General features: G+C 44.1%; 2 protein-coding genes across 6 annotated transcripts; one reads left to right on the top strand and one right to left on the bottom strand.

The window, feature by feature from the left end:
- Positions 1-453: 453 nt before the first annotated feature.
- On the top strand, positions 454-1,798 carry LOC130524232 (uncharacterized). Its single transcript, XM_057030175.1, has 5 exons — positions 454-527; positions 624-686; positions 790-869; positions 968-1,098; positions 1,176-1,798. The coding sequence occupies exons 1-5, from the start codon at positions 454-456 to the stop codon at positions 1,353-1,355; spliced, it is 528 nt and encodes a 175-aa protein (XP_056886155.1). The 3' UTR covers positions 1,356-1,798.
- Positions 1,559-8,912, bottom strand: h6pd (hexose-6-phosphate dehydrogenase (glucose 1-dehydrogenase)). 5 transcript variants are annotated; one of them, XM_057030156.1, is made up of 7 exons: positions 8,841-8,911; positions 7,333-7,499; positions 5,278-5,453; positions 4,501-5,167; positions 4,072-4,189; positions 3,710-3,979; positions 1,559-3,618 (listed from the first exon to the last, which is right to left on the bottom strand). In XM_057030156.1, the coding sequence occupies exons 4-7, from the start codon at positions 5,140-5,142 to the stop codon at positions 2,273-2,275; spliced, it is 2,376 nt and encodes a 791-aa protein (XP_056886136.1). In that variant the 5' UTR covers positions 5,143-5,167; positions 5,278-5,453; positions 7,333-7,499; positions 8,841-8,911; the 3' UTR covers positions 1,559-2,272. The 5 variants fall into 5 exon arrangements, with proteins under 5 accessions (XP_056886136.1, XP_056886133.1, XP_056886134.1 ...); XM_057030153.1 differs by having other exon boundaries at positions 5,278-5,456; positions 8,841-8,910; XM_057030154.1 differs by having other exon boundaries at positions 5,278-5,500; positions 8,841-8,910.
- Positions 8,913-13,249: the final 4,337 nt, after the last annotated feature.

Here is a 13,249-nt window from a genome sequence, read left to right on the forward strand (position 1 = left end):
GTGGACCAAAATTAAACGGAGACTTACTGTCTGCAGTGTAAAGTCACTCCAGACAACCTACACATGGATGGTAAAGTTTCCCTTCTTTACTTTCCCCTACATTACTGTTGTTTATTGTGTATCCATGTATTTTAAGCATTGGTGTTCCTATTGAGACACTCATAACAGCCACAATGAATGGATTATTTTATTATTATTAAACGCACATGCAAACATGTGCATTCAAAAGGAAACAAATGCCTGTTACACTGCTGAGGTCACCTTTGACCCAACACATAACAACCTAATCTAACCTTGAGTTTTTGTGCAGATGTTACTCTAGCTTGCAATGCAATATTCAGCAGGAGATTCCACGCATGTGCACCCTGAAACTGGATACTTCCTCCTATTCAAGTCTAGGTGCCGGTGGCTCTGAAGCTTAATTCCACCCTACGTCAGACCGAAAAGTTATCCATGTTCTTCTACATGTTAATCTTCCTTGCATTTCACGGCAGCAGATGGATACCGAGAGGTCAGAGGTTGAGATTGTGAGTGGTTGCCGTTTTTATGAAGCAAGTTACACTCTGAGTTGATCATTTGTCAGGGAAAAAGATAAAATGCTTGTCTTTGTGCTTTATTTTTAGTCAAATAGTGAATGCAGTGTTCACAATGCTTCTGCTGGTCCCTCAATTTTATGTCATGGGAAGGTAACTGGAACACACACACACACACACACACACACACATGATGGAAACCAGCCATTGAGCTGCTGGATCCTTCACTTAAGCTTGATAATGTTATCATTCTCAGGCCCAAATCTTCAAGATACTGCAGGCAGCCCCTTCTGAACAACCTGTCGGCTTCCATCGCCTTTTCTTTCGTGGCTTCAAGTAAAACCACATTTTCCCCACATGAAAGATTTTGCAATCAAATGGCACGACTTACACCTCTGAGCACATGATTCACATGACTCCAGCTCTTTCAATAGGTTTCTCAGTGCTCTTCACAATGATGGACCCGATTCCTCAGAGCCTGTGGGCTTCCTATCATGTGTTTGGGCTGTTGTCATGGGGACACGGACTCTGCACGGCTGTTCTGACTCTGACGGCAGCAGCGTGTGTAAGAACCCGGCCACGCTGTGATTCCAATCTGAATTCTGTAAACTGCAGATTGACTCCACGATTGTGAATCCGCAGGTTGAAACCACCCCTGAGCTGTACTACACGTCCCTCAGCCTGACGGTGGCCTCGGTTTGCAGCACAGGTGAGACCCATTTCTGCAGAGCAAGACCCTGCGTGGCTTCAGTTCAAAGGCGTAACACCTGCTGGTGTCTGTTCAGCTTTTTTCACAGTGAGAGGAGGACTCTGGCTGATTAGCAGGCTGTCCGTGACCGAGTTGGACAGAAACAGTCCAGCTGTCTCACATTGACACCTGATACGCCGCATATTAGGGTTTCATGTGGTTTCCGTGCCACCGTCAGCCCGTAACATAAAACCCTTGGGAACAAAAGAAAAATTAAAAGCTACTTAATCCCTCTCACGTTTTCAAGCCCACATCAGGAAAAAGAAAACCCCACAAAACAGATGTGGATATTTTTTAATTGTTGATGGTCAGCTCACATTGGGTCATGGGCTGGTACACACCTCACACGGTTGATCTGATGTACGATTATACAAATAGTTGTCCTTTTTTTACATGATCAATGTGACATTTTTGTTGGAAGGAGAATCAAACCGAATCCCTCACACAAAGATGAATATTTGTGTGGAAATGGAGAAAAGAGAAACCTACTATTATCCTGCCACTTAAATTTGGCAAACACATTTCATTTTCAATTGAAAAACATAAATCATTTAAATTTGTGTTTTACTGACGGATGAAAATGTGGAATGGGACTGAGCACAGTATAAAATGTGAATGTTGGCTCTGAACCTGAGTGTATCGCTGCTATTTAAAAATACAAAACATGGTCAAGATTCTTCACAATCACCTGAGATCCTCAAAAGCCTGAGCATTAATTATTAATTAACAGAGACACAGCCTGTGCTGTGGAACGAGAAGCTTTTGATCCGTCATATTTTCACAAATCTTAACTAAGAGTGGGCTCAAATAGTCTATAAAGTTTCATAAATACCTCGATCTTAAACTCAAACTTTTCCTGAAAAGTTACGCAAATCGCGGTTTTTAATATCAGCGCAAATGTCTTACATTCTTTTGCTTTTTGAATAAAAATGTATAAAATCTTTAGCGCCCCACTAACTTGTGTGCGTTCTGAGGGAGCAGCTTTATTCTTCTACCCTAAAAGTGCATCGTTATCTATGTACCACACGAGCCTGCCGCTGACGGGCTTCACCCCGGTGACGGGCCATTTCTCCGGTTGGTCCTTGACGCGACTCAACTGGGTGATGGTCTCGTGCTTTCCCTTACCCATCACCAAAAGAGCGACCATGTGTGCGCGGTTAATGGCGCCGAAGGTGAGGCTCATGCGCTGGTGGGGCTTATTGGGGCTCTCGGTGAGCGCCACCAGACTCTTGCCGTTGACCTCAACTTTATTACCGGGAAAGAGGGAAGCGGTGTGGCCGTCGTAGCCGACTCCCAGCAGCACGAAGTGAAAGCTGGAGCCGTTGACCAACTTGTTGACCTCTTTCTCGTACAGCAGCGCCCCACCGTCCTCCTCCACACACAGGCGCTGGTTGATCTGCACGGGCATGGGGTGGATGTTGTAGTAGGGGATCCTCAGGTGCCGCAGCAGGTGCTCGTGCAGGGTGTGGAAGTTCGAGTCTGGTTCGCTGAGCGGCACACACCGCTCGTCCACCATCCATATGTGGGTTTCCCTCCAGGGAAAGGAGGAGTGGTAGTGGGACAACCTGTGGAACAGAGCCAGTGGTGTGGACCCACCAGAGAGGGCCAGATGGAAGACGCCACCGTCCCTCACCGCTGCCTCTGCTGCTTCCTGCATGTCCTGGGCGAGCCGCTCCACCAGCTCCTCCGCCCAAGCAGATACCATCTCAGCCCTGCGGAACTTGCCTTGCATCACCTGGAAGCCGCTGGCCGCCGCGCCGTCCGTTGCTTCGTTGTTGATTATCGTCACTTCGGTGTAATACCTGAGTTCATTCCCTTTCACGTAAACATCCAGCACGGCCCCGTTCTCTGCCCCCCCGGGGTAGACGCGGGGAAAAGTGTCAGCGAGGCTACCGAGAACTGGAGTCCACAGGCCCCAGGACGCCAGGAGGCTTTCCGCTCGGATGAAATTGTTCTTGCGTCCGGCAAAAATGTGAGAGATAAGTTCGGAATAAGCCTCCCGCGGCTCTGCTGGGGATAGCACGTGATAGTCCGAAAGAGGCAGACCCAGGACGCTGACATCTGCCTGCTCCTTCACCTCCTTCCACCCGCCGTCCTCTAAAACTGGCTTGAACAGGTTCTTACTCACGAGGATTGCTGGGTATCCCAGGCTGCCATGGCCAAAGTGGAACACTATCTGTTTTGGCTTGCAGTGGACGCTGTGGTGGTTCTGAACGCAGAAGACGTCGTTTTTAAAGAGGATGCGCGCATATCCCACCCGTTCATCGAGTTTCTTCCCGGAAATCAAAAGTATGGGCACGCCTTCGTAGCGGGCCTCGTCCACGTACGCCAACACGGCTGCAAAACACGGACAGAGATCGTCCCAACAGTAAAGATAAAAGGCAGCAGACGTGATATTACCGTAAAAAGCAGCGCTGTTGGTGCTCACCGGCAAATGTGGGAGTGAAGCTGAGGTAATCTGTTGTCTTGTTGAGCTCCTGCTGAACCTCTGAGTTGTACGTCTGGTACTGGCCCACCACAGCTTGATTCTTCCCAAGAGGCTGCAGGGAACTGAGGATCTGGAGCTTGTTCTGAAGGATCTCTTCACTGCTGCTCTGGTTCTTGGGAAGTCTCATGGTCAGCAGGGTCATGATCTCGGTCCCGTGGTTCTGCAGCATATCTCGGATCGCGCCGTACTGGTCATAGTAGGCGATCCGACCTTTAAGCAGAAGGATATTGGGGCAATTCTTGTTATTTTGTCCTCCCGTGGGGAAGTTGATTACAACGGTAACCGACACACTTCTCCATCACCTTTGACATCCAGGGTCTCTTTCACTACGATCTCCACCCGCTCGATGTGGTGCTTGTTCCAGATGGGATCCAGAAACCTGCGGTTGTCCATCCTAAATGGCAGTATCTTTGCAACTGCCTTTTCAAGAACGATAAACACAAAAACTCAGTCCCAGATTACCCAGAAAAATGCTCGTTAAGGGCTGCTTGTGGCTCAGAGAGTAGGGAATGGTCTTGTAACCAGAGATTTGCAGGTTCATATGCCTGGGGTACCCCTGAGCAAGGCACCCAATCCCCATTGCTACCAGGGCACAGTAAAGTCTCCTGCACCCGGCTTGTGTGCGTCCACTACTAATGCGTAAAGGGTGAGTTAAATGCAAAGGTCAAACTCACTATCACTAATTGGTGTGTGTGTTTTGGATTTTGGATTCTTCTCTGGGTTATTCTTACCTGCTTTCCCAAGTAATGGTCTATTCTGAACATTTCTTCATCCTTCAAAGAGCTCTCCAGCTGTGAGGTAAGAACCTGTGCGCTCCTGAGGTCGTGTCCAAAAGGTTTCTCAAGGACCACCCTCAGCCAGGCCCCACTCTTTGGCCTGCAGCTGCTGTTGATCTTCTCAGCGATGTCTGCGTAGGCAAAGGCAGGTACAGAGAGGTAGAAGAGTCTCCCTGCCTCCGTCATTCCTTCTTGACTAAGCTCTTGCTCAATGTGTTTATCCAGATCCTGGTACTGCTCTAAGGTCTTCAGCTGCTGGTACTGGGAGAGCCGCATAAACTGGTCTTTCAGCAGGGCACAGCGCTCTTGCGATACATCTTCTGAGCAGGACAGTCCCTTCAGGATCTCAAAGAAGACCGGAGTGGCACCGTCAGCCGGTGAAAGTCCTCCGCAGATGAAGGAAAAGGTGTTTCCTTTGCCGACATTGTCTACGTACAGGCTGAAGAAACCCTGCCACAGGTACTTCTTCGCCAGGTCACCAGTGCCTCCCACAATCACCACTGAAACATGGCCGGCTGTCTGGGCATCCTTCCTGTCCTCGCCTTTTGCTCCAGACACACACAAAGTGGCCAGAAGCAGGAACAGGGTCACACTCATGCTCTGGGCCGAATAATTCAAACACCTGAATGGACAGAGCAGTGACAGGCTTTTAGAAACAAAATAATATAAGTTTCCATTCCTAATCTAGCAGATATGAGCCAATAAAATGATCTAACAAATAAACCAAGTTACCAAAGATTTTCTGTTTTTCCCAGCTGGATTTAAAGTCTCGTGTGTCGAGTAATCTGCCGCAGTGATACTGTCAGGAGCACAGTGATCAGTGAATCCTGGTGGGCAGACGTGAGTCGAGGTTGTGGGCGTAGACTTTGCACTTTGCTCGGAGGCTCTGAGCTTCCAGTACAACAGATCTGCTGTCAGATGTCGGGAAAGTAGAACCGATTTTGCAAGCACCAAGCTGAGGATGAACAAACACTGGGATAGTGTCAGTTTTAAAGGGATCTTTATCATAGTAGCATGAAGACCTTCATTTTCCGCAGCAATGGAAATGTCACCATCAGGAGAAAAACGTTAATTCCTTAATTTTTCCATAAATTATATTAAAACAAAGATGTACCAGCAGATGTATTTTTGACTATTCCACATCTGTACCAATGTTGGGTTTGTGTTCATTTTTACTGTAAACTTGTGCGACCATAACCCACAATGCCACATCAACTCCAAGATTTGGGAGGAACATTTATCTGTCTCGAAAGGAAAAATGAATGAGCTCAAGCAGAACACCCAGGACATGACGCTCACTGGACGACTGAGCAACATCTGGAAGCCCAGTGTTCTGTTATCTTGTTTGTACAGTGAAAATGCAAACAGCAAAGGCCAGCTCATCACTTACTCAACAGCTAAATATTTTGTCTCATCTAGCACATAAGGCTGCAGAATGTTAGAAAAACAGGCAAAAAACAGGAAGTTTCTAAAATTATGACTCGAAAAAGAGAAGGCTAAGCACAGCTTATCCTCAGACTGTTCTCACATCATGTGATTTGAGCACAGAAAATCTCAATTTCTGACAATATTCACACTCAAATTGGCCATACTCTAACTGAGGGGCTTATTTTCTTCTTTTTAATGCAACAATCAGAGCTTAACATGCTTCTGTATGCCAACATTTCCTTTAGGGCTTTTCCAGCATGAGCAGTAATAAAAATGGTCATTTTTATCCTGATTGGGATCAAATTTGTTTGAGTCAAACTAAAATACAATGAAGGATTCATCATTTGTACAGTGGGAAAGTGGGTTCTCTGTCCTGTGTTACATCCTATTTGCAAAAAAACAAAGCTAACGGCACTTAATGCTCACATTTGTAGATGTATTTGTGGATCACAACAGCTTCCCACAAATCTCACAACTCCTATTCAAATGTGACATAATGAGCTGGACACATACTAAAAAACTATGAAACTTGGTCCCTAATATGGCTTTTCTGCAATCTGTCAAAAGTATATAAGAGTTGAAGGTGGGATTATAATTGGCTACTGTGACATGGAGGTTTGGATCCTATTTCTGTGGATGTGTTTAAGAGAACTGATGCTTTCATATTGGAAGTAATGAAAGAGGAGGTTCATCATCATATTGCTCAGGAAAACCAGGGTGTAGTCGGCAAAGCGCATCGAAAGCCATCAGTCTCTTGCATTATTTGTTGGGGTCATTTGGAAACACGGCCTACAAGTTACAAAACAAATGAATATTCTCTTTTTTCCATTCAGGAAAAAAGCTTTGAAATCCCACGTCTGTTAAGATGTTGCCAAGTAAGATTCTTTCTGTACCTGAACACACTGCTGAGAGGTCAAGGGGGTGTATGGATGGACATTTAACCAAGTCATGTTGGAGACTTTGAAAAGTGAAGATGATACTGTTTAGAATATGTTTAAAGTACGAAATAAAGGTAATAGCGCGGTGCTGAATGGAGAAGCCCCCAGCAATTTTTTGACCGGGACTATGTGCCTCAAATCCGTGTGTTCTTACTTAAATTTGAAACTAATACTGCGCCAAAAGAGGACTTAATAAACTTAAACGTAAGTAGGAGCCTGTTAACCAAAGGGGAGACCGCTGCCTTCTGAGCTATTAAAGAAACATACCGACATGTGGTACAGAGAACCGGCGCTAACTGGCAAAGCTCTGTTAAAACACATCTATTGCAGCACCAAAACGTCGAATATCTCCAAAGCAGAAAAATCGACGCACGTTAAAGTAGATTTAACAGAGCGACGGCTGGGTTTTGAACATACTGACCCGTAAAGAGGTGCTGACTGATCTCAGGACTCAGTCAACATCAAGCACTTCCTGTATCCCGCGGTCACGTGGTCCGGTGCTGCCACCGCGCGCTGCAGGTGCAAGACGGGAATTTGCGTTTTCTTCGTTTCTTTTCTTTTCGCCTCCACACGGTCGCTGCTGCAACTCTTTCACAAGGAAAAATGGAAAAACTCTAGGATGATAAAGTTTAGAAGGAATTCTACAGTGAATGGTTTAAATATACGACGGTTGAAAGAGCGGAAATTCAAATGCAAATTAAAAATGCAAATTTACAGGCTACAATCAAAAAATGGCACCATTCAAATCTTGTGAGACTCTTAAATTTCCGATATTAAAAATAATAATAATGTGAATATTTAGATGTATTTTTTAAAAATGTTACATTACTTTAGAAGCACCAGTATTTATCTTTATTAGAGTAGACAAAGAAGTAAACTTGATGGAACTCTTGATGTTCAGCTGGATTTAATCAGCCATTTATCCGCTCTGTATGATTTCTTAAATTAAAAACAACAGCACATTTTGAAATCATGTTATGTGATAACCATATAATATACCTATAACTGATACTTTAACTCCAGTATAATCAAAGCTGCTCCATGGGCAGATGACTGTGATGCAATTATGACCCGTCCAGGGTTCATGCCTGCTTCTTTTTCAATGACCCAGCATCAATAACAATCCACCACCTGATCAGTCTGATCATTTCTTCCCCCCCAGGCAGTTGCCGTCACTTGAGGGCAGCTGTTGACTGCAATTTAAACTTAAAACCGAGGGCCCTCTGTTGGCAGCCATGCGTCATAGCTGCTTCTTCCAGGCTTCAGCCGGAGGCTCGCCTTATTACCGCTGTCATCGGCTTATTATTATCTAATCTGAACTGGAAAAAGCCCCAGTAATATCAGCAAGTCACCTACATAAACTGACTCGTGGGTAGTAAATATTGCTTCCTGTCTGCGCTGCAGCATTATTCAGCTGTTTTCTGTCGTCACTCCTGAATCAAGGCCTACCTCAAACTGAGCAGGTGCCACTTTTGGGTAAATAATGAGCCAATTGTTGTTGACCACACTGTCAGTTGCCCATTCTGGTCCTTGCTTTTCCTTTTCAGAGCAGTTGTTGTCTATAAAGCAGCTCTGCTGTTTGACTTAATCCACATCGTCCATGTTGGCAGTTAAAAGAAGGGTTTAGAGAAATGTAAAACAACTTACATACATACTTACGTACATTGGTTATGGTGCTTTCTTAACTTCCAATCAGTAAATCTGTGTGTGTGTGTGTGTGTGTGTGTGTGTGTGTGTGTGTAGGTTCTTTGAAGTATCGCTCATGTTCAGACATGAACTTCTGAATTTTTAACATAACTGTAACTTTAAACTGTGAGAAAGAGCATCATTAAAGAAAGTGGATACAGTTTGCCAAATGATCAAAAGTTTCCGTCACTGCCCCCTTATGGAATGCTGAAACACACAGATGTGCACAAACACACGACCTACCTCAGGCAGCCAGCTGTATTGGCTGTGATCGCACTGTGATTGCGCTGTAAAGCCCTCCCAAGCTGACCAGTTGACTGCGAATTGTAAACAGTAAACAGGATGGGGCATCCCGTATCTGTGTGTGTGTGTGTGTGTGTGTGTGTGTGTGTGTGTGTAAGGAGGGGATAAGGAGGGGAGGCGTCAGCCGCTGAGGAGAGAATGAGCCCATGCAGAGGGTGCTAGCCCAGCTGTCGCTGCTGTAAGATTTGAGAGACCACAGGATGCAAGCTGTGTGTGTGTGTTTAAGTATGTGTGTGTTACCTCCCCGCACACACCGAAACCCCCCAGGCATTCTCCACAGCCCCTGGCTTCCTTCCTCCCCTTTGTTAAGCCTGCTAGGCAGACCTCGTCAGACTGAGCACACAAACGAATTGAATATGAATGTGTGCTGCTGTCATCTTTATTAGGCCCCTTTGCCAATACCCATTACATTTAACACGGATCTTTAGCGAAGGAGTTTTCACTTTCAGTTCTTCTTACTCGCCAGACAAGGAGGATTATAGCCACCCCAGACTGGAACCAGTCTGAATACACAACCTGTTACTCAGTAATGGAAACATAATGACGCACAACAGTGACTTCAGATCCACACTTTTGATCCCAGATCCACAGGGTACTTTTAGCACACTTAAATTTGAAATGTGCGACTTGAATTTTTGCCGAGTTTATAAATCACATATCCATTAAAGAACTGAAACAAAAATGAAAAGATCTGGAGACATCAGAGATATCATTGTAAATTTGAGAAACTAGGCTAATAAAATAGCTCCATCGGAGATCAACGTCTCAATCAAATAATGTCTTTCTGAATGTTCAGAAAGTTAGCAGCATTGTCCAAACCAGTGGTGACGTTGAAGGACAGGAGGGCCTACAACACCTTCAAAAGACCTCTCTCTGTTAAATACAGTGGTGGCAGCTTTATGGCTCCAACATGACTAATGGAACTGCTCACTTGTGTTTACTGGTGATTCGACTGCTGACAGAAGTCGAAAAATATGAGTTTCGAAGTTCTGTGTTCTCCACTCGCAGGAAAACTGATATCGACTGAGCAGATGGAATTCCATGAATGACAGAGCATGCTGCGAAACAGACACAAGTGGCCGGCAGTAAGTGGAATATTTCTCAAGGCGCATGTCTCCAGACAACTTTTCACTGGCTGAAGACCCACAGACCAGCAGCAGCTGAAGCATCTGAAACGTGTAGGGTTAGAGATGACAAAGGAAATATTTTTATCCTCAAAGTCTTTTTCATATTTTTATTTATAGAATAGAGGCGCTCTGTATAGTGCGCTTATAATCTAGAATATAAATGCTATGTTTTTCTAGAGCTTTGTAAAGTTTTCATGTCGTTGTCCATCTTTATTGGGGTTTTTTTTTCACTGCAAGATGTTTCTTTGCCAGCAGATTTTTCTGCTTCTTCCACAGCAGCTCTACAGCACTGGTCACAGTAGATTCAACCAGTGGCATCTACTCTATGATCAAGGCTCTGGGTTCTTCATCACATTTGCTTTCCTCAGGAGACTTGTCAGAGCCTGCTCGTCCTTTTGTGTCTGCCGCTGTCCGCACACAGATGAGAGCCTCCCACGTCGCATTCCTCTGATAAGACGTAGTGCGCCGAAGCAGTAAAAAATATCAAATGTTTCAGAGCTATATGTTATTCCTGTTGCCTGGAGCCTTCCGATCAAAACAGCAAACAGGCTGAAAAAAATAAATGGGTGAAATGGCATCATGGGAGATCTTTAATGGCAAGTGATAAATGTTGAAGGGAAGGAGCCAGTGCACCTGGGCTCTCCATCATAAACATTAAATATTAATGACTTCTTGCTGTTTGTCTTGAGCCTTGAAGGAAATTGATTATATTCCTAACATACCTGCGCCCACGCGGCTTTCTTAAGTAGATAATCTTAAACAGTACTAATTACTGTACCTTTGTGGCATTATCAAAGAATAATTGTTTTTTTAATCTGTTACCCACAATATAACTCGAACACCCACATTTAGGACACAGATTCTTATGTATTATCCTCATGGTGGCAAATAAAAATGTTATTTGTTCACCTGAACCACTCGTGCGAGGTGCATCACTGAGACCTGCTCTGCACAAATAGTTTATTTTACAACTTGAATTACGCAAACCTGAAAAGTGGTGTTACTTCCTGGCTCTTCTGCTGGAGCTGCAACGCTCATTTTGTAAATTCTAGGCAGCTTTGAGTCGATAAAATTGGGCTGAGTTACCTGTGAAACAGCATTTTTAAAGATAAGGGATTCAGGCAAATTATACATAATTCAACACAGACAACAGAAATGAAGGTTCCTAATTCATAGGAATGCTAATCTGCTGGTTCCTGATTAGAGCTGCACCGCGTACAGCACACAAATAACTGAGTTCATACGTGTGTGTATGTGGTCTAGATCGTTACATGCTGTAATATTATGGCAATACAACTGCATTCATAAATAAGTCATTTCTGTCTCTGCTAAGATTTCATCACATTTTAGTTTCGCTGTGCTCCTAAAGACAGCCGTTACTCTGTGGTTTTTGTGATTAAGTTAAAAAGATTACACATACCTTTGTTAGTGGAAAATTCCTACCTCAAAAACTCATAAAAGCTTTAAAAATAACCACAGGATTATCTGAAAAATGCTGCACTGAGCCACATGTCAACGCATCCGAGAGGGCTTTAGAATCTGGTAAAGGAGGCTACGCTGGAAGCAGAGTAAAAGTTAAAAAGAGAATAGTTTTATTGAAAGAAATGTAAAAAAATAAAAAGGTAGTCATTGAGGAGTCGCCAGATGTTCCGTCTGCAAGCATTTTTGAGCTTAACAGTAAACAAAGGTTGCAACATTTTTCAAACATCTGAAAAGCACTTTGAGCCAGCATTGACAGGTATGTATAATGACATCTTTTGAATAAATGATTGATTCATGTTCCTGTTTTTGACGTGTTTGAGCAAAATGCATCGTCCAGATGTTTACAAAAAGGATGCAAATCGAAGTCAGCTGTGGCATAAGTCTTATTTACTGCACATCTGTCCATCCTCAAAGATGGATCATCCTTCCATTGTTGAAGATTTTCAGTAAACCTCTTCATCAAAGTTACGCAACAGTAAAGTAAAGCGTATACTGGATTGTCTGTTTAAATGAGGGGCCTGTTGCTGTGTTTATTAGGACTTCTTTGAGCAGCACTAATAGTTAGACTATAGTCGCTGCAATGCATAAAAACAAAGGTGTGAATACATCACGTCCTAACAAGGGTTTTGGGGGGACCCTGGCTGAGGCGGTGAAGAACAGAAATGCGTGTTAAGTCTCTCCCACAGGCCGTTGTTTGCTGATACCAGAGAAAGCATGAGGAGAGTGGGGGCATGAGGGCAGCGCAGTCTGAATGACATGGCGTTGCTGCTTTGGCCACTGTTCACTGACCCACAAAATGCAGATCCAACCCCCAGCGTGAGTGGCTTTTATGTTGTCACTGCCTGGGTTGGGGGTGAATCTGGAATGCTCGACAGTGAGGGGCTGCCGCCTGCTCTCAGGCAGCAGGCGCGCTCTATAGGTGTCTAAAAAGAAGCCTGTATTGTAACGAAATCATTTGCATATTTGTGTGACACAAAGGGTGTTAACCTTTGACACGCCGGAGAACTGGTCGACAACAGAAACCACTTCTCACAGTCCAAGCATTACCACACTTGAAAATAACACCTTAGAATACCTCAATGTGCATAAAAAACGGAGAGAAGAAGTAAAGGACTGCTGGAGTGCTGCAGATGGAATCTTCCTTCAAGTGGCTGTTCACACAAGAAAGAATTTCAATCTGGAAGCACTGATATCTTTGTGGAAATCAAAAGCAGACTGTTTCCCCCCCAAAATTTCTAAAAAAAAATCATCTGAACAACAAATAAAAGATTTTAAAAATCAAAAATGGCATTGCAATATTTTACAAGAAGACATCTGTTTTGTTTTTCACGGCGTTAAAAAAATAGACTTGTTTAAAGCAGAATCTTTTGTGAGGAAAGTAGTTAATTACTACGTGAAGGTCAGGAAGGCATAATTCAGCCCACACTTAACTTGTTAATCCATTATTTCACCAACATCACTCATTCTCTCTCTTGTATGATTAATGTCCGTGTACGCTATATCGGACAAGACAATGCCTCTTCTCTTGATTTTTAGGGGTCTTTGTTAGGTTGAGCGGCTGTCACATGGAGGGGCTCTTCTACCCAAGTACATGCTGCTTCGCAGGAAAAAGACTTGACTCTGAAATTCCACCAGACAAGCGTTGCTAGGTGATGCTTTTGTCACATGACATATTCATACCCAAATTGCAAGGTTCTTTATGAGGACTATCTGATTAGTAGTCATATATTCATACCAGAC

The sequence above is a fragment of the Takifugu flavidus genome, chromosome 4 (genome assembly GCF_003711565.1).
Source record: "Takifugu flavidus isolate HTHZ2018 chromosome 4, ASM371156v2, whole genome shotgun sequence".
NCBI classification, from domain to species: Eukaryota; Metazoa; Chordata; class Actinopteri; order Tetraodontiformes; family Tetraodontidae; genus Takifugu; species Takifugu flavidus.